The sequence below is a fragment of the Amphiprion ocellaris genome, chromosome 18 (genome assembly GCF_022539595.1).
Source record: "Amphiprion ocellaris isolate individual 3 ecotype Okinawa chromosome 18, ASM2253959v1, whole genome shotgun sequence".
NCBI lineage: Eukaryota > Metazoa > Chordata > Actinopteri > Pomacentridae > Amphiprion > Amphiprion ocellaris.
In genome coordinates, this window is record NC_072783.1 from 25727545 (window position 1) to 25747554 (window position 20010).

A 20010-nucleotide genomic window follows, 5' to 3' on the forward strand; every position below is an offset into this window, starting at 1 on the left:
TAGTTTACTGGCTAATAGCTTTATATCACACACACAGATACGACAGTGGTATCACACTTCTCGTCTAACTCTTGGTTTTCCCCAAAATGTTGAACTACTGATCTACTACACAGATCTTCCAACAGGATTCTGGGTCGTTTGGACTGTAACTGAGTTTAACAGTAATAATTTCATTCCGGTCTACTCAAGACATTTCTCATGTTGCGTGACTCAGTGTGTACGCTGCTCAAATACACTTTTCATTTCATTAGCTGTAACTCGAGAATCCAAAGGTTTTGAGAAGGATGTATAAGCAGATATTCCTAATTCTATTTGAGTTGTCATCACACATATTTGCTAATTTGTCTGAAATGCTCATTGCAAATCATCAGCTGGTATTACTGTCACATTTCCATAGTTATCAGACATTAATTGCGTTGTCTCAAACTGTGAGCTCATGCTTGCAGTGTCGTTTCTCATTTGTTACACTCGCATTGGGAATGTTTTGGAGGGGGATCTAATGTAATGCCTGCTCTGTGTTGCAGCTCTGGCCCCTGGTGCTGTGAGGAGCTCTGCCTCGTGGACACAATTTAGGAGCATCGGCCCTCCTTTATCCCTTCCTTCCCCCCTGTATATCCTTCCCTTCCTCACCCTCTGCCAATCCTAGCAACCCACAAAACGGCTTCCCCTCTTCCTCTTGCATAACAGGGGAACACATAAGCATTCTGATCATTTACCATGCAGGTCGGGACTTTGTGAAGGAAGACAAGCGAGCAAAGACGAACAGAAGTGAGCGGAGAGAGGAAAAAAAACGCATAAAGGCAATAAACACAGGAAGATGTAGATGTAGACACGACCAAAGGAATGATATTTTTGGAAAGATGTAAAGATTTATATTTTGTACATCTAACTTTTAGTATGAGCTCATAAAACACCCCACGGCACGACCACAAGACATTTTGCACGTACAATCTCCTTATAATTTTAGTTATTAACTTTACACACGATACGGTCTCATGATGATGTGCGAGGTGATGCCCACCATATCTGAGGATGGGCGAAGCGGGACTGGCGGAGGCCCGTCCTCGCCTGCTGGGGCCGGGGTCGGAGGCCCCGGGGGTGCGATGGGCGGAGGGGGGTTCAGTGGCCGGGAGCCCCGAGGCGGGGGAGACGAAGGAGGCAGCACGGGGAACCTGGAGTCCCTGATGGTCAACATGCTGACGGAGAGGGAGAGGCTGCTGGAGAACCTGAGGGAGACGCAGGAAAGCCTGGGAACCGCTCAGCTCCGCCTCCGCGAGCTCGGCCACGAGAAGGAATCACTCCAGAGGCAGCTGTCCATCGCTCTCCCACAGGTAAAGAAAGCTGTGTGTTTGTATTTGCTACCATATGTATGTGGAGGAACCAGTCGTGTTTGTATGCTTGATGCAAGCATGTTCAAGAAGGCGTCAGAAACAGATTCAGACTTGCAGATTTTCATATGCATCAAAACTAAGGAACCAATTCTGTCAGCTTGCAGGGTGGAGATTTCTGCATCATTATCCCTCCTCAGAATCGGTTTATGGGTCAAGCATGTATAGCTGAATTATTCCAATATTACTTGTGGTAGAGTAGTTTGACAGCGTTTGAACAGGTGAGCTGGTGTGCCGAGCTGCAGTGAGGTGGGAGGAGAAAGAGGCGGAGACTTTATATATATGCACTGAAGGGAAAGCAACGATGTAAAGTTACATCTAAGCCATTTTAAGCCAGCAAGGGACTATTTTCATGAAAAAATATGGAAATGTTATACACAGAAAATGAGCTTTTAGAGTTTTAATCAAGCGTGACTTTAACTTAGCATAAAATCTGCTACCCCAATATTCTCTCCTTGTGAGATAACCTTTGTGCCACCAGAGAATAGTCATGTCTGTGTTTTTCTGACTGTGTCATTGTGGAGTGAGCTCATTAGACAGTAAGTCTTTGCAGTGACAGATCATGGAGAAAGACACAGCTTTTTTTCAGAGTTTTCTTCACAAATGTTGCTTCTACTGCTGCAGTGAGTTTATGCTCTATCATCTTCTGGCTGTCTAGTCTCAGCTGCATTTGCAGTTTTCCCTCCTCATTGTGTAATCAGGTTTTATTATGTTTGTTGACTGTATTGTTAGTGGATGATTAATGACGGTGGAAGATAATATTTGTTAATGACTTCAGCTGAACGCACATGAATACTTAATTTTGTAGGATTTCACTGTGGGTAGAAATTGCTTATTGATAATAACTGGAATCTGGAGATTCTATTTTGTCATACGGTTAGAACATGAACAGCTTTCTTTTTCCAGCAGAACAAATCCTCAGCTCTGACTGTGAATGTTGTGTTTACAGTATTTATAGTTTGCTGTCACACTTTAATGTTTCTCTGCGCTATATGTGAGATCCTTTTATGTTTCCTTCAGCCTCTAATGTGTAAGGTAGATCAGCAAATTAACCAAATGAAATTCAGTCAGACTGCTTTTGTTGTGCTTTGTGATAAATCACCAGCTCTGAATTGACTCATATCATGCAATCATAGAGAAATCTGATAATCTGATACCGCAGTTTGGCATATTCTACGATACTGTTAAAGTCTGTGTAAAGCATTAAAAAGATATGCATTGTGAGTTTGTCTCATCAGAGAAAACTATTGTTAACCCTAAAAAAAAGCAAAACTTATAGTATATAAGTATATGAATTTGGTATCAAAATCATGGAAAAATAAGCAATATTCTCTGATTTGCAACCCTCTTATGTGAAGGCACTGATTGACAGTTTTCACACCAACCCAAAAGAACCAAACCAACCAGGCAACAAACCAGACTTGTTTTTAACCGGACCAAACAGGTTAGACGTGAAATTATGAACAGAAAGTGTAGATATTGAATATTCTCACTTTGCAGTCGTTCACTAAGTTACCTACTGTAATAAACTAAACACACGTGGCTACTTACATCCACTGTTGGGCATGCGCTGTGACCGTTTGCACCAGATATGAATAAAATGGGAAGATGAAGGCCAAGGGGGGATATAGTCGGTTTGTCCCCAATCACCATAGTGGACTATCTATGAATCTCTGTTGTCTGAAACTTTCTAAAAATGCAGAGATCTGTGCTGGTGGTGACTCTCTATCAATGTGGCTCTTCACAAAATCAGTCTCCCTTTTCTTCATTTCATCATTCTTAGGAAATTTAAATAAGGAAACTGAGCTGTTATGTGAACTCTGGCATCCAGGCAGATGCATTTTCTGGACGACAGCAAAGCAAGCTACCAAACTGGAGGTTGTAGTAAATTGCAATCAAGCATAAGAATCACTGATGCAACTGTAATCTAGTTTATATAACTTTATAGTATCAGGAGAAGGCGCCATGCAAATTGTGGCTCTAGTACATCATCAAGCTATGATTTCTGGCCTCCCCAAAAATTCCTGAACACAAAAATGATGAAACTCCACAACTGAGTAGCATATAATGCACAGTCTTTATGTGCAGTGATTTCCTGAGGTGAAAGTGTTTAGAAATAAATCTTCAAATTTCCTTTAGACAGACTTTAAATATTTTTCTCTTCCATTTCCGCCAAAATATGACACATATTACAAGATAATGACAAAACAGCCTCTTAACCACAAGTACTAGCACTGCCACAATATTTATTGATAAACAGTCAATATATCAATCTGCAGTATTTTGGTAATTTCCTGAATATTTACATATTTGTTTGAGCAAAAATGCCGTTCACTCCCTTTTTCTGGCTTCTCACTTATTTGATTTGCTGCATCTTTTATATAGTGATCTCTGTTTCAGTATTATTAATCTGACAAAAACAATGACTTGAAGACGCGTTCTTGGGGTTAGAAAATTACAGTGAGTATCTCTGACTTTACTATGACATTCTACTGACAATTAGACAAACAGTTACTCAAAGAATTATTGACAGATTGGTCAACAATTAAAAATAATCATTAGTAACAGCTGTAACCACCTCTATGATTATGCTGGAGAATTTTGAGCTATGTTACTATATGGTTGTATGAGTAATTATTTGTGTACATAACTTTAAAGATATTACACATGAGGTGTATTTTCTGTTTGCATAAGTCAGTTGACATGTACATTGTGGGGCAGGACTGCAGATTCATCAGAATGAATGCAGATCTTAGACTGTAATGATAGAGTGAGATGAAATAGAAAAGAAACGACAAGGGGACAAGGGGACAAGGGAAGCCAACTGAGAAGCTGACCCCTATCCAAACAAGAAACAATCCCATAAGGCCAAGAGCCAATGAACCCACTGTGTCACCATCTGTAGAGATCTCTCTCTGGCTCTTCCTCGCTTCCCCCTTTTGCCAACGCAGGCCCATTTCATGTGTCTACTTTCGACTGTTTTTGAATCATAAAGCAGGTAATCCTGACCATAAACATCTGCACGTTATTGTCATTCTCATAAACAGCAATTGCCTCTGGGCTGAAGCCTCGGATGTGTTTTATGGAGACATAAAGAAATCATTAACCATGGATTCTACGAGTTTTTGCTCACTGCGTGTTATTTTCTTAAGCAAACCATGTCAGGCACGCTCTCCTGTTTGCAGCGCCGTGCAGGAGCTGCAAAACGTATTCCCAGCGGTGTTGTAAATGACATATCGATGCTGTGTTTTTGGGGTCTCTTGTGCATTCCAGTGCCGAGCCATTGTGTAACAGTGTGATGTAATCTGTCCGTGAATGCGAGTTCACAGAGGAGGATGAGCAAGAGAGAGTGCTGCTGGAAACTGTGTCAGTGATTTACATGATTATTATGTAGGTTTACATCACGTAGGGCCTCCTACATTCCTGGTCTCAGGTGTTTCTCAAAGTGTTTTCTGGATGCCTTTGGTTGGGCTTATTTTTAGCATTGTGTGTATGTGTGTATACATCCAGTGCAGCCAATTGTATTTCATTTCCAGAGTACTTCGATTTTTTTTTTTGTTTGTTTGTTTTTTTTACGCCGAGCCTGAGTTATTATTTGTTCCTTTAAACTCTCATTGCAACCCATCTGGCTGTGCAGAGACCACTTTCTAAAACCATACATTCAGACAGTTTGTTTTCTCGCCCCTGAACGAAGCTTGTGTGTTCCACAGGAGTTTGCTGTGTTGACTAAAGAGCTGAACGTTTGCCGGGAGCAGCTTCTCGAGAGGGAGGAGGAGATTGCTGAGCTCAAGGCGGAGAGAAACAACACACGTGTAAGATGTTTAGCGGCCATTTTGCTTATTAGCACTGTAACAGCCTCTGTGTTATCTTCCTCACCCATTGTGGTTGTGTGGGTGTGACACTGTTTCATTTTGCTTCTGCTCTTTTCTCCTCCTCTTCCTTTTTTCTCATCCACACTCTCCATTCTCTCCTCTTTTTTAATGTCTGTATCTGCCTCCCTTATCTCTCCCACTCACTCTTTGTCCCTTTTTGCTTCTCGGGACACTTCTCAACGCCCAATATCGTCCCCTCGTCACTCTTGAAACCTTTCACTCCTCTGCCTCTTCTCTGAGCCCTCTCTGTTTTCTAACCATTGATTTCTGACTTATTCTGTCCTTCCTCCTCATCTTTTGCATCATCATGCTTCAAGCTGCCTTTCTTCCATCTCTCTGTTCACCCATTGCATTTTTCTGTCACCTCCATATCTTCTTCCCCCTCATCTGATCCTACAGCTGTTGCTGGAACACCTGGAGTGTCTTGTGTCTCGCCATGAGCGTAGTTTGAGGATGACGGTGGTGAAGAGACAAGCCCAGTCCCCAGCAGGGGTCTCCAGTGAGGTGGAAGTCCTCAAGGCTCTCAAATCCCTGTTTGAGCACCACAAGGCCCTGGATGAGAAGGTAGGCCCCCCCCAAAACAGCTAAAAATAGCATTTTTACACTAACAATGGATCACATTACTACTTATGTTAGCTTTATGGTGTCTTTTAGCCAACTTTTAAGGGTTTTTTGACTTCACTTCCCACTTTCATCAGTGTTAATTTGCAGTAGGCAACAAAGAAAACTGAACAAATAGACTGTGTGCTTGCTGACCTAAAATCAAACAGCATACAAAACTATCAGCTAAGTGATCAAGGTTGTAAAGGAATTCAGCAGCCAAAGACAATGATATTTCATTCATTAACTGGTGGAGACCAAAAACTGAGCTAAAATGTATATTGGACTTCTAATCATTAGTCTCCGCAAAGACGCAGAAATCTAGAAAAGGCAGAAAAATATATTAAAATATGCTAGAATTTGACATTTCAGCCCTCCCCCTGCAGCTGCTTGCCTAACGTACATGGAACTTCAATGCGCAAAAAAGTCAAGTTTAAAATCAACATTCAGTTGTCACACAGGATTCAACCAAAGTTCCCTCTTTATCCCATTGCAACACCACATTCTTTCACCACTGTGGACTTTGTCGCTCACTCGCCTGATTTGTCTGGAAAGCCCTGCGATTGGCTAGAGTCTCCCATCATGATCTAGATTTTCTAAATCCTGAAAACAGAGCTAAGACGCGGTGCAGAACTCTAGTTTTGTCTCAGATCACTACTATAATATACTCAAATGGCATTATAGACATAGAGAGAACATACTGCCTACTCATACTTTAATGCTAACATTGCCATGTAATTGTTGGATGTAAAGCCTTTTGTATTTAAAACTGATTTCTTGCTGCGCACAAATACCTAAAAACGTGCAATGTGATGAGGAAAAAAATAACTGCTAAAATTTATTTGGGCTCAAAAAACCTTTAAACCTGGCCTTTTGGCAGATATTTTGAACTGACTATCCAACATACTATATGTAATGAAGTATATATCAGATTGCAATAATTTTAGCTCACAAGCTGCAGTCGTCACTTTCTTATTAGCAAACAAACATACATTTTACTACTTAAAATTGCACATATTTATCATCGTAACCAAGAAAACTACAATGGGGGCAGTTTTTTTGATCTGCTATTTCTACTTAGAGTAAACTGTAAATGTGACTGACCAATTAAAATGTTCCTCTTAGACGTTTGGTTGCTATTTTTCAGTCTTAGCAAAGAACTGTTTTACTCCTAAGTTGGCTCTAGAATATTGTTCAGTATGATCAATACAGGCTCAGGTGAACAAATTCCATCCGCCTCACTGACTTTTTCATGAGGATGATCCATAGACTGTATATATACAGTCTATGGGGTGATGACTCCATTGCAGTTCACAGAAACACTTGATGCACCTTTTTTGGTAAACTTCTATTGCGATGTGAGTGTTTTGGGCTGTTACCGTTTTCTTCCTCTTTCTGAAAAGTTTATCAGGAACGGCAAGAATTAGCATCTCAAATCCTAATCTCAGTTATTGGTTGAATGCTGTATTTCTATTTCTTCACTCTGCAGGTTCGAGAGAGGCTCCGTGTGGCCCTCGAGAGGGTGTCTATGTTAGAGGATCAACTTGCCGCATCTTCTCAAGAGGTAATGTTTGATGTAAAAGAACTCCTATATCTGAACATACTTTACCCAGCTCATGGTGAAGAAATTATTAATTGGGATTGTCTGTTTGCCCGTTTTGTCTCCCTCTTTGCAGGTAATCTCTTTAAGAGACCAAATTAAAAGACGTCAACAAGGGGTGGACGGCGGGAAAGATGTAAGGGAGGGTTTTATGCATGTTGGTTCCAGTTGTTTTTGTGTATGTGTTAGCACCCAGACAGTCAGTAGAAAAGTAGAAACTGGGTCCCATCAGTGTGATTTTAACTCATCTACAGCTCATTCACATTTAGCTGCACTCTTAACTGGTTCTAACTGATTGTTTCTCTTCATCACTCTCATTTTTTGCTATATTGTCATCATTCCAGCGACTACCCAACGGTCCCTCCTCTGGCCTGGAGGATGGGGAGCTTGAAAGACAGAGAGAAGGAGAAATAGAGCGACAGAGAGCTGAACTCTCCCAGCTGAGGGAGAGGTTGGCCCTCATGTGCCGGCAGGTGAGCATTTGGGATCCTTTATCTATCGTGATGAGCAACAATATGAGATGCGGAGCGTCAGTGTTTAAAAAGCGAGAATGGTTTCAAAGCTCCAAAGGAGTGTTATAGAGTCAACATTCGGTTTCAGGGTCTAACCCAGAGCAGTTTATGTTTTTGCACCAGTCACATTTTTACTCACTGTAGCTGCATTGCTTACTGCGATATAAAGTCCTGCAACTCTATAGACACAACACAACTATGGCTAGAAGTAAAGAAAGCTCAAAAATGTTTTTTGTGCAGTACGACAGTTTAAATTAGGGGTGGTGTAAAAATCGATAATCGATTAATCGCGATTATTAAATGGCCGATTATGAATCGATTTTAAATTTTTAAAAAATCGATTATTACATTTTTCAAATTGTAATACAAAGGCGAGTCTTCCTGTTACTGGCTGTCATATATGATATAACCACAAGGTGGAGCGCTATTAACTGTCTGTCATAACAAGACACGTGTAACTGAGCCAGCGAGCAAGTGTGTCGGCGCTAACCGGGTGCTAACTGAAGTGAGCGATGTACGGGTGCGACGCCTGAAAAATGAAAACAGAAAACACAACATCCGACAACCAACTAATCCACCCAGCTCCATCTGGGTTTAAAGCAAGCGTGTGGGTACATTTTGGTTTTCATGGTAAGTCCTCACAAGACATCGACAGAGCCTATGTTGTCTGCAAGCTTTGCCACACTAAGCTAAAGTACTGCGGCAATACTAGCAACATGAGAGCTCACATGCCGCGCTTCCATCCAGGGGAGGCATCCAGGGCTGAGAACGAGCATCCGAAGTCTGTCATCCCACCAAACCAGGTGGCTAAGCTCGCACTCGGCTCGGAGCGAGCTAAGAAAATCACAAAGTGTATATCCTACTTCATCGCGAAGGATATGAGACCATACAGCGTGGTGGAAAACACGGGCTTCCGCTATTTAGTCCACAATCTGGAGCCAAGATATGTTATTCCGTCCCGGAGCTTTTTCACGCATAAATCGATCCCAAATCTTTACAAGGAGACAAAGTTTTCCGTGCAAGAGTCCATCAAGTCTGCTCACAGGGTGGCAATAACTTGTGATGCCTGGACATCCAGAGCTACGATCTCATACGTGACCATCACGGCTCACCATGTCAGCAGTGAATGGAAGCTCATTTCCTACGCGCTTCAGACCACAGCTATGGATGACAGCCACACGGGCGAATATGTGCGAGTTTCTTAGAACAGTAGCAGACGAGTGGGGAATAGAGAAGCACGACCTGGTTCTCGTCACCGACAATTCCGCTAACATGAGCCTGGCTGCTGAGCTTGGCAACTTTGTTCATATCCGGTGTTATGCTCACACCCTCAACCTCGCCTGCCAACCAGCACTGAAAATTACTTTGGATATTACAATTACACTACAATACTGAAGGTGCTGTGAGGTGTTACTCAAAAGAGAAGTCAAATAATTCAGCAACTGACTGACGTTAAATTGAAGATCAATAATCGGCAATAATCAAAAATCGAATCGATAATCGGCAATAATCGAAAATCGGTTGGTAATCGAATCGGGAAATTGGGCCAATTCACCACCCCTAGTTTAAATGCCATAAATCATAATAAAAAAAATGTTGTTTTATTTAGTTGATAAAAATTGAAATAACTGGGAATAAATATGTACAACATTTTTCCAAGTGCCCCAAAATCTTACTAACACTAGAAAATATGGTGACTCTACATTATACAGATATTTAATCACTTGCATTTTTAAGTTATCGCCATACTGTAAACACAGCCTGCAGTTCAACCCAAAACCCCCTGAATTCATGCCATATGACTGTCAGAATTGAGTCACTAATGGCTCCATAAATTCACCAAGGAGATTTATTTGTTCTTTACAGAATCTGTTTAAAGTAACCAGTTTGTTTTTGACACATTTTTTAAAAATGAGACATGTAATAAAGTGATTTTGATGTAAAGTCTTGATTTTAATCTTAGATTTGGTGAAGTTTTTCAATAACAACACAAAAGACTAGTTCAAGGGCCATCGGAAAGTTGACAATCTGATGATTCTTTCTGTCACTACAGGTTCCGATTGATAAATGGTGTCATTTTGGTGATTTAAAACAACAACATGCTTTTCTGTGGGTTTGGGGGTTCAGAAGGTTAAGCTAAATTGCTTAATAGTTAAGATGTCTGTGATTAAGTAACAATTAATGTTTAAAAATCATATAATCATGTGTGATTTTTAAAAAGTCTAACCTCAAAAATGTAGCTCATCTGCTACAACAGGACTGCCTTGGTGCGGTTTGATCAAATTTAAAATCATTAACAAACAGCCTCACAACTGTCATCACATTCTCATTCACACTTGACTCATGGAATTACATTTTTCCAAATGAGCTATTCCCAACTCAAACCAGTGTGAAGAAAACAGGCAAAACTATTTGCAAGCGCATTCCCATTTCTGGTCTGTTTCCTAATTTAGTTTATATAATCAACTCTGCCTATAAAGCAGTGTCAGGCTACTGATACAATGTAGCCCAAGAATGAGGAGAAGAGCATAGAGTTGCTTCTGCTGGTCACCCTCTTCCCTCTTGTGGCTGGTTACACTATTGCAGCTGCTTTACAAAGCCTCTGTATAGTAGGAAGTAAGACGCCATTTAACCATAAGACGCAATAAGTTATGCATCCATGCTGGATGTAGTGTGTGTGACAAATTCTCATTTAATAATGAAGATGATTAAAGAAATGCTTTGCTTTATAATCCTCTGACTATCTGGTGAGATAATAAATAGAATGAAAACAAAATGAGGCACGTTCTGTGTGTTAGATTTGTCAGATTCTTAAATCAGCACGTTGTACCATGTCAGCGTAGTTTTCTAGGAGCCTTACATTGACCAGACGGACATTTGTAGTCACTCACTGCCACGTCTATTTACAATCGACGCTGTGGCACTTAACACTGACTCACGTAGGTTCAATCTGTGTCATCTCTCGTCCCTTTGTGGTGTCACGTCAGGTTGGGGAAATAGAGGAACAGCTTGCGGCCGCCAGGAGGGAGGTGACGAAGTCGGAGGAGGCCAATCAGAAGCTCCAAAGAGAAGTGAAAGAGGTCTGTTGGGCCAATCTGTCTCTTCCTGGCCAAGACCCCGAGCTCTGTCAGCACCCAAGTGTATATTTGAACACAACGCTTATATGCACAAAAATGTGTTATATGGCTGGGTGAAGACAGCGACATTCAGACATATTAAACACTTTTAAGGGGGATTTCTGCTGATTGCTGTGGATGTGAAAATCTAACATGAATGCAGAATAAATTATAAATTAACTGCTACAGCCTTAAAATTGACTTCTTATGCGCACTAAATTATTGTCATCTTCTTAGATTTCTCTTACTCGACCACACAACTGTGTAGTAAGATCTGCTGTATATATTGTGACAGTTTTGGCTGATCTTGTTTAATGATATATCACCGTTTTCTTCAGGCTCTTTGCCAAAGAGAGGACATGGAGGAAAGAATTACAACACTAGAGCGGAGGTAACTTCATGTTTTTTGTATCCTATATATCTATTTGTAGCTTTAGTGAGGACTCTATTTTTTTCTTGAATCATAATTTCATATTTCAACTGAAATGCACATAGCAGAAGGACCATATGTTTCACCTGTTGGCTGCAATATGTTGCAAAGGTGTCCTGACACCTCTTTATGCAGGCTAAGGTAGTTTTACATAATGACATTTGCATTACATTCCTATTAAGAATTCAACTATGTGCAAATAAGGAAAAAGTTAACTCTCTAGTGCCCAGTTTGTTTGAAGGCCTGAATGTAGCTGATTGTGGATGTGTTACTCCAAAGTTTCTAAATATAGACATCCTCTTCTGTTCCTTATGTTCCAGATAACATAAATGAATCACAGATATCCACATATATCATTCCAGCAGTAATCCTACATTAAACGGTCTCTTTGTGCCGCCTGCAGGTACCTCAGTGCCCAGAGGGAGGCGACTTCTCTCCACGATATCAAAGACAAGCTGGAAAATGAGCTGGCAAGCAAGGAGTCCCTGCACAGACAGGTAAAGTTTGCCTCAAACAATCAAGCATCCGGCTATGGTTATTATGAAATCGCTGACTCTCTGCTGTGTTTGATGGAGTTTTCGTGGCATTTACAAATATGAAAATGGATCTGCAGTGTCGGTTTGCAGTTGCAGAGCTTATAAGAATGTGTTTCCTCCTGTGTGTCCAGAGTGAAGAGAAGAACAGACAACTACAGGAGCGTCTGGATGAGGCCAAGCAGAAGCTCCAACAGACTCTGCAGAGGGCCGAGACGCTGCCTGAGATCGAGGCCCAGCTCGCCCAAAGAGTGGCTGCTCTCAACAAGGTACTTTAAGTCTAGGCAAACACATAGTGGATCTGTTTGGCCAGATAGCTAGCAACTTAGATCCAGTGCTACAACTAATATCAGACGTGCAGATTAGGTTTATTTTACTGAGTTTAACAATGTAGATAAGCTTAAAACATTTCTAATTATCAGGGTTTGTCTGTTCGACCAGCTATGGTTTGCTTGAAAGTTTGTTCATCGTAAAATGTGGATATTTAAAATGGTATCAGTGAAATTTTTGCATGATATACTCACTTGATTTATATATTCTCTATTTTCTTCGATATACTTTGAGAACCACTTTGAAACTCTCGAAGTCTGTTCTATTTGGATCAGGCTACCTACCAATACTTCATTGGTACAACTTGTCATACCTGCTCAATCGATTATGAAAGTTCAGCAAGAAATAACTTTTTTTCATTTTTGCGACCAAGTATTTTCTAATTAACGTATTTTATATGTTGAATTTTGCATTATTGTGATATGCAACTACATATTGTTCAGAAAACATCACTAGTTGACTTCTGCAATATATTTTGCTGGTAATTTGTGATCAAAGATGACACTTTACACTTTTCAGCGTCAATTTTTTATTTATTTTACATATTTCAACTCATCCATAATCTAAGATTATTTGGTTGACTTGTCCAATATTACAGGTTCTGAATCATGTTGAGAAGTAATATTATAACAATAATTCCAGGCCTTTATCTCTAATTCTGAGATATTGTCATTTAAACGCTGTCCCATATTTCAATGTGTACAAAACAACTGCAGAAAATGGGTTGGCGAACAGTTTATTTAAAAAAAAAAAAAAATTGATTGGAAAAGTGTAAAGTATATGATATATCAATCTAAAATTTCACAAATGTCCTTCAAACATTCATATTTTATGCTATAAATATTTCAAGCAAATCAGAGCAGAAATTGTTCTAAAAATTTGATGATTGGAGATGAAATGACCCAATACTGTATGCTGTCAAAGCTGCTATCATTTGATCAAATAATTTGATCATTTGCATCTTTTAAACAAAAAATTGTCAATTTATGCCTCAGAAACTGGCTTTTAACAGCATCTACATTCTCTGTTATTAGGCAGAGGAGCGTCACGGAAACTTTGAGGAGCGACTTCGGCAAATGGAAGCCCAACTTGAGGAGAAGAACCAAGAGCTGCAGAGAGTAAATTTCATTACTCGGCTACATCCTCATTTTTAAGCAAAGTTTAAATTTTTGTCTACTTTTACTCTAGTCCAGTGTTTCTCAAAGTGTGGAGCACGCCCCCCTGGGTAGGCACAGACGCAAAATAGGTATAGTGTGAGAGACTGGGAGAAAAAGGTCTGTCTACACAGAACTGTTGTCTTAACGTTGGCTTGTTTTTCGCGACACACAACAATGCTCAAACTGCGCTGGCCATTTCTCAATACCAAGTACGCAAGTCCATACTTGCGTACTTGGCAAGTACAGACTTGGAATTACGGACTCCCGAGAATGCAAGAACGCATCGTTTGTGCAACTGGAATACCAGCATACTACCAATGATGTCACCACTTCGGCTCATCTACTCCAATTATTTTTACCAGGGGTGTCACACATGTGGCCCGCGGGCCAAAATCGGTCCGCCAGATGCTCCATTTCGGTCCGCCGGACGACTTTACAAAGCGTAAAAATTACAGAGAAGACATTAACTGTAAATTGTAAATTTGTAAAACTGTAAATTTTAAATAATTCCTAGACATTGACAAGTTGTTTTGATCATACAGTAAAATACTACATTGTTCAGTTCCGGATAGCTGTGACTAAATGGTTTGTGCCTTTGTAGATAAACTGATCTGTCAGTTGCAACACACGTGTAAATGATCAATAGAACTTATTTTTCTTAAGAAATTTCAGGATGATCATGATGTTTTGTAACAAGATAGTTCATTGTTCAACCACTGCTCCAGTCTGAGCTCCTCTCTTGTGGCTTCATTTTAGGCAAGGCAGAGGGAGAAGATGAATGACGAACACAACAAACGTCTCTCAGACACAGTGGACAAGCTTCTGTCTGAGTCCAATGAGAGGCTTCAGCTGCACCTCAAAGAGAGGATGGCAGCACTAGAGGAGAAGGTAAGGAGAGAACTAACCAGTGGGGAAGTTTCATATGAGCTGAGAAGCAAGGATGCATAAATAGATATACCTATCCCTCTGCTCTACTAGAACGCTCTTTCTGAGGAACTCTCCAATATGAAGAAAATCCAGGACGATCTTCTGGCTAACAAGGTATTCATCTGTTAAGTTATGTTATATCTATGTTCCATGTGTAAAGAGTTGCAGATGTGATTTTAACAATCTCTTTTTTTTTTTGGAAAAAAAGAGCAGATTATAGTCTTCTTCCTGTGCATTGTAGGAGCAGCTTCTTGCTGAGCTGGAGCGAATCCAACTAGAGCTGGATCAGCTGAGAGGCAGACCAGGCTCTACATATTCCAGGTTCGCCACAATCAACCCTTATGGGAGTGTACTTATACCCTATATTTTATAAATGCCTGAATAAAAACAAAACTCTCCCAAGGGATATGAGATGTACACTTTCCACTTCTGGGCCCAAAGTTTTGTTTACTCCCCTTCAATCATCATATGCTTCCACTAAAATCTACTTTCTAAAGTAAATATTTCAAGTGTACCTGGAGGTCATTTGTCTGGCTAACAAATATGTAAATACTACACGCATGCTTTATTCATATGGATACAACTTCTTTAGTACATTGTCTGTGTGATCATGCCGTGACTTTACACTCTTACCCAGGAAACATAAACGTTGTCATTTTCAAGTACTGTGATGTAACAAATGAATTCTGGATCTCACCATAGGGCGGGCAGCGTGAGCTCACTTCCCTCCACCCTTTTTCGAAGATCTCTTCCAGGGAGCGCCTCGGAGCTGCGGTACCCTCAGGGCAGCGGCTCACTCCCGGCCGGCTACGGCAGCTCCTCTAGCGGGGTGGTGGTCAGGCGGGCGCACCGCGGCCGGTGGGGGCCTCCTAGAGACGATAGTAACAAGGTGTTGATCTCAGGCTGAGCTGGTGATACTGATGATGTGCATATAGTTTGTTATAGGGATCATTTCATGCATCTTTCCACCATTCTTTCTTTCCTTTCCAGTATGGGGAGTGGGACAGCAGCACTATGCTGGGCCCTGGGTATGAAGGCGGTGTGGAGGGAGGCTGCTCTGATGACGAGGAGGACAGAGAGACTCTGTTTGGATCAGAACTGCTGTCTCCCAGTGGACAGACAGATGTACAGACTTTGGCGATCATGCTACAGGAGCAACTGGAGGCCATTAACAAGGAGATTAAGTATGTTTTATGTACTTTAGAGTTTAGATGTGAGATCCTAAGACTGTTTGGGCAGCCAATATGTAACTAAAAATTGAGATAAGATAAAACTTTTTTAATCCCAAAGGAAATTCTTGTGCCAGATATTGCTCAGAAAAAACAAATGACATAGCATAAGAAATGCAGTGCCCAAAAAGTAAAATCAACAAAATATAAGTATGATACATTACTGAAAAAAGTGAGCTAGAGTACAGCCAGAATAGAACAGTAAAAATGCCGGAATAATAAACATGTGCACAAACAACAATTTTCCTGACATAAGTGTTCAAACAACAAATAAACATTTTCTTTCTAGTAACTAGGTAGTTATATCAAAATAGTTATATATCATAGCTAGATATATCAAAATATGTTCTATTGGTTATTAGCAACAATTAAACAAAGGACTTGAAAATAATAACACTTAATATAACATAGCCCTGTTTCTGAAATATACACAATAGCACATCGATTTCCAAAACACATAAAAACACAACCTCAAACTGAGCATGTTTGTCCTATTTATCAATACTAGCTACACACCGCTACTGTCCACGCGGAGCACACATGCTAGCCGCGGCTAGGACGCACTGTTGGCTAGCTCATTAGCATTTAAACTTTTAACTCTTTAAAAAGCAGAATAACGCTCCAAAAACACCCTAAACTCACTCGGCATATTAACAAAATACATAAAAACATCTTGAAAACTACGTTTCATACAATTCATACCTGAAGAAGGGGACATGATACTTCCTCTGACAGCTTCAGTCTGAATGGAGCACTGCGGTCGAGAGCTCCCCCTTCCGGCTTCTGCAGGCAGGAGCAATCAATCGTGATCGTTAATCCTCAAGTCTGAAAAAGTGGATCAAAGATCCTGATGACGTTTCAGCTTACTGATACAGTTTTTAAAATCTTTTCAGCCCTTTTCGATCAAGTATTTTAACCTCATTTACAAGATCAGATTTTTATACTGCTTTTAATAATCAAGAGTATTTTTAACTCTGTGTTTCTTCAATGACATTCAATTTATAGATGAATTTCCTGTTTCTATTTATTTCTGAAACCATTAGCTTCTTAGTCAAAATTCATCTATCACACTGGCAACAATATGGGGGTAATAAGTAATATGACACATGATGATGAAAAAAATTAAATTAAGTATTATGTCACACTGGAAAAATGAAAATAAAATAAATATTGCATATATTGACTTTGTTCTCCATGAAAGTGAAACATTGCACATGTAATCAAAAAGTTGTAAATGAAACTGAAATGTTACACCCGAGAAATGAAAATATGAAATATTGCACATTACATATTGAACATGAAATGAAATGCTACACGTGATGCATAAACTAATATTGCACAAACTATTTAGAAGTAATATTGCAAACATTACTGATTATTGTTTAGATTATGGGTCTTAGATTTCTAGCAGAAATCTTGCAGAAACACCATCTTTTTTTGCTGCCAGACCTTCAGCAGGCTGAAGATATATTTACACCTTTTATTTTGATGTATTGTTGCAAAAACGTACTTGGCCTGATGAGGGTCTAGCACCAAAATGTAATCAAAAACTGTTTTTGCAAATTCAACAATGTGCCGGAACCTTTCTGAAACTTTTGGAAATGCTCGTCCCCCGTCCTGCTCCCCTTGTCACATGAAATAGAAGAGTTGCTTTGTCTTAAAGTTTCAGATTTATTTTATTCCCTCTCTGCTGTCCTTTCAGGCTGATTCAGGAAGAAAAAGAGAGCACAGAGCTGAGGGCAGAGGAGATTGAGAGTCGAGTCAGCAGCGTGGCCCTCGATGCCTCCCCTCTTCCTCCCTCCTCGCTGGGAGGACGGGACAGCGTCGGCAGGGGCTACATGACCCCCTCCATCACCTCCTCCACGTTAGCGTCTCCTTCGCCGCCCAGTTCTGGACATTCCACCCCCCGTCTGCCGCATTCACCTGCCAGGGAGACTGACAGACAGGTGCTGTGTTGAAAAGCGATTAACCTACAAATTAAAAATCAAACTAAGCCGCACTGTGTGAATCTGTCGCATCGTTTCCACCCTGCAGAATAGCAAAGACGGTGAAGAATGCCGAGCACTCGCCCTGATCGACTCCACCCCTCCACCTGTTCCGCGAGCTCTGCGATTGGACCGGATGACCCACACTCACCCGGGGGCGGGCCTCGAAGACCATCGTGAATTTCGCAGGTAACTCTTCACAAACGGTTCATTTGGCCCTGAAATGCGCCTGCCGTCTGTGTCGATTTTGCCATTGACGCTGTTTTTCCTCTCTCTGTTTATTTAGTCTCTCTGCTGATGGTGTCACCACAGCTAGCCAGGATTCCCTCCACAAAGCCAGCAAAAAGAAAAGCATTAAGTCATCCATTGGTCGTCTCTTTGGCAAAAAGGAAAAGGGAAGGATCGGTGCACCTGGACGCGAATCTGCCTCGCTGGGTATGTGGACAGATTGGCAACTACTCATTTAAAATGCCATTTGTGTTGTCCAGGTGACAGATTTGTCTGTTGACAGCAGGAGAATCAGTCACAGTGAGGCAGAAAAAAGACTAATCGTTATTTTTAACATATCTTTTCAGCCTCCACACCCTCTGATGACCTGGGATCAGCTGACCCATTAGGTTTGGCTAAACTTGGGACTGGAACAGTGGAAAAAGACCGGCGCAGCAAAAAGAAGTGAGATCAGTCAAATTTCCACACACTTGTCATGTTATACAAAGATCCTGGAACCCTCCTGTAGACTACATTAAATTACACTCAGCTGCCATTGGTAGAGCATGATGCCATCCTGGTCAAGGCTGGGTCTTTTTGGTAACTTGGTGCCATGAATTCAAAAACTCCATGCACTTGTGGTCCTGCAAGACACAAATGCTGTTGATTTGATATTAATAAAAGGAGACAGAAGTGAGGAGAGATATGAACAAACTAATCTCTGTCAAATTGCTGTTTTCCACTCTCCCTGCCAGGCATGACTTATTAGAGGAAGCTTGTCGTCAGGGTCTGCCTTTCGCCTCATGGGACGGACCGACTGTTGTTACATGGCTTGAGGTATGTAAGTCTATTGTTGTACACACTGATTCCAGGTTCTTTCCATTTTTGCAAGTAAATAAATTCAAGTTAAAGTTATTTTTTGTATTATTTATGTCATTATAACTTTGTTATATTGTACAAAAGGCATATTTGGGTTTCCATGGACGTGCTGGACCTTTATATTGCAGTTTAAAATGAGCCCACAGTGGGTAAAAATGTGACAGGAGCAAAAAACATTCAGAAACTGCTTGAGAAGGTTAATGAGTGCGTAGTCTCAGGCACGCACAATGCAGTGAAAAGTAACCTGTTGCTTACCAGCGCCAGGATAAGGCTAAATGTGAGGGGTTCAGGTTAATTTTAGTAATAGGTCAAGCTGGGGTCTGGACTGCAAAGTCTGTACTCGATCATCTGTGAAGTATAATTATTACCAGTGTTAGATGTGCAGCATGTCTTCTTTCTGTTTACCCAGCTGTGGGTCGGGATGCCAGCCTGGTATGTGGCAGCGTGCCGTGCCAACGTGAAGAGCGGCGCCATCATGGCCAACCTGTCGGACACGGAGATCCAGAGGGAGATCGGCATCAGCAACCCTCTGCACCGGCTCAAACTACGCCTGGCCATCCAGGAAATGGTCTCCCTCACTAGTCCGTCTGCACCTGCCAGCACTCGATCTGTAAGGCTCAGTAAAAAGCATTGTCAGTGTACATATACTCATGTCAGAAACAGACACTGATTTTTGTTTGCTGTCATTACAGTCGACCAGTAACATTTGGATGACACATGCTGAGATGGAGTCTCTCACTGCTGCCACCAAACCAGTAAGACTGAGTGTTCATTTACATCTTAAATCTAAAAATAATTCATTATTTTATGTTTAAACTTATTTCATGTGCATAAAATCTCAGACAGTTTTGATACAAACCGTGTTGCACTATGAAAATAAGCAAATCCTTCACGTTGATAAGCTCTTTTCTTTTTCTTTGTCTCTGATTAGGCATGTTTGGCTACACCTTTCCCTTGCTATTCCCTAAAAATCTGTTTCGATGTAGTGATTTTCCAACTAATTCTCACTCACTAACAAAGCTTTTCCTCCTTCTGCCTTCCCTCTCCTCCTCTTCATTCTGTCTCGACGCCGATTCACCATAACACAAACACACTCTCCCCGGTGAACTTTCCCTCTCTGTGCAACTCTCTGTCCCTTTTCTCTTTAAATCTCTTCTCTGCCTGAAACCACAAGGAGCAGAAGGAGTTCAGCTGGGATCAGGTGAGTTTGTGGGAACACACAGGTGATGGCATGATTTCATATTG

The 20010-nt window shown here is 40.9% G+C and overlaps 1 protein-coding gene across 6 annotated transcripts in view; it reads left to right on the forward strand.

Annotated features, from left to right (window-relative positions):
• LOC111584611 (liprin-alpha-3-like) overlaps positions 1-20010 on the forward strand; it is a 34716-nt gene that overhangs the window by 6678 nt on the left and 8028 nt on the right. For 3 of the 6 annotated variants that reach the window (XM_035940784.2, XM_023293778.3, XM_055004763.1), the window contains 24 exons: positions 525-1331; positions 5099-5200; positions 5660-5824; positions 7350-7424; positions 7537-7596; positions 7805-7933; positions 10960-11052; positions 11427-11479; positions 11922-12015; positions 12186-12320; positions 13416-13499; positions 14295-14426; positions 14517-14579; positions 14707-14786; positions 15168-15354; positions 15456-15649; positions 17397-17640; positions 17729-17868; positions 17966-18114; positions 18255-18351; positions 18642-18723; positions 19175-19375; positions 19458-19520; positions 19940-19966. In XM_035940784.2, the coding sequence (XP_035796677.1) occupies positions 996-1331; positions 5099-5200; positions 5660-5824; positions 7350-7424; positions 7537-7596; positions 7805-7933; positions 10960-11052; positions 11427-11479; positions 11922-12015; positions 12186-12320; positions 13416-13499; positions 14295-14426; positions 14517-14579; positions 14707-14786; positions 15168-15354; positions 15456-15649; positions 17397-17640; positions 17729-17868; positions 17966-18114; positions 18255-18351; positions 18642-18723; positions 19175-19375; positions 19458-19520; positions 19940-19966 (2985 nt within the window). In that variant the 5' untranslated portion in view covers positions 525-995. Of the gene's footprint in view, positions 1-524; positions 1332-5098; positions 5201-5659; positions 5825-7349; positions 7425-7536; positions 7597-7804; positions 7934-10959; positions 11053-11426; positions 11480-11921; positions 12016-12185; positions 12321-13415; positions 13500-14294; positions 14427-14516; positions 14580-14706; positions 14787-15167; positions 15355-15455; positions 15650-17396; positions 17641-17728; positions 17869-17965; positions 18115-18254; positions 18352-18641; positions 18724-19174; positions 19376-19457; positions 19521-19696; positions 19918-19939; positions 19967-20010 lie in introns of those variants that run through there. The other 3 variants (XM_023293782.3, XM_055004764.1, XM_023293781.3) reach the window with 3 other exon arrangements.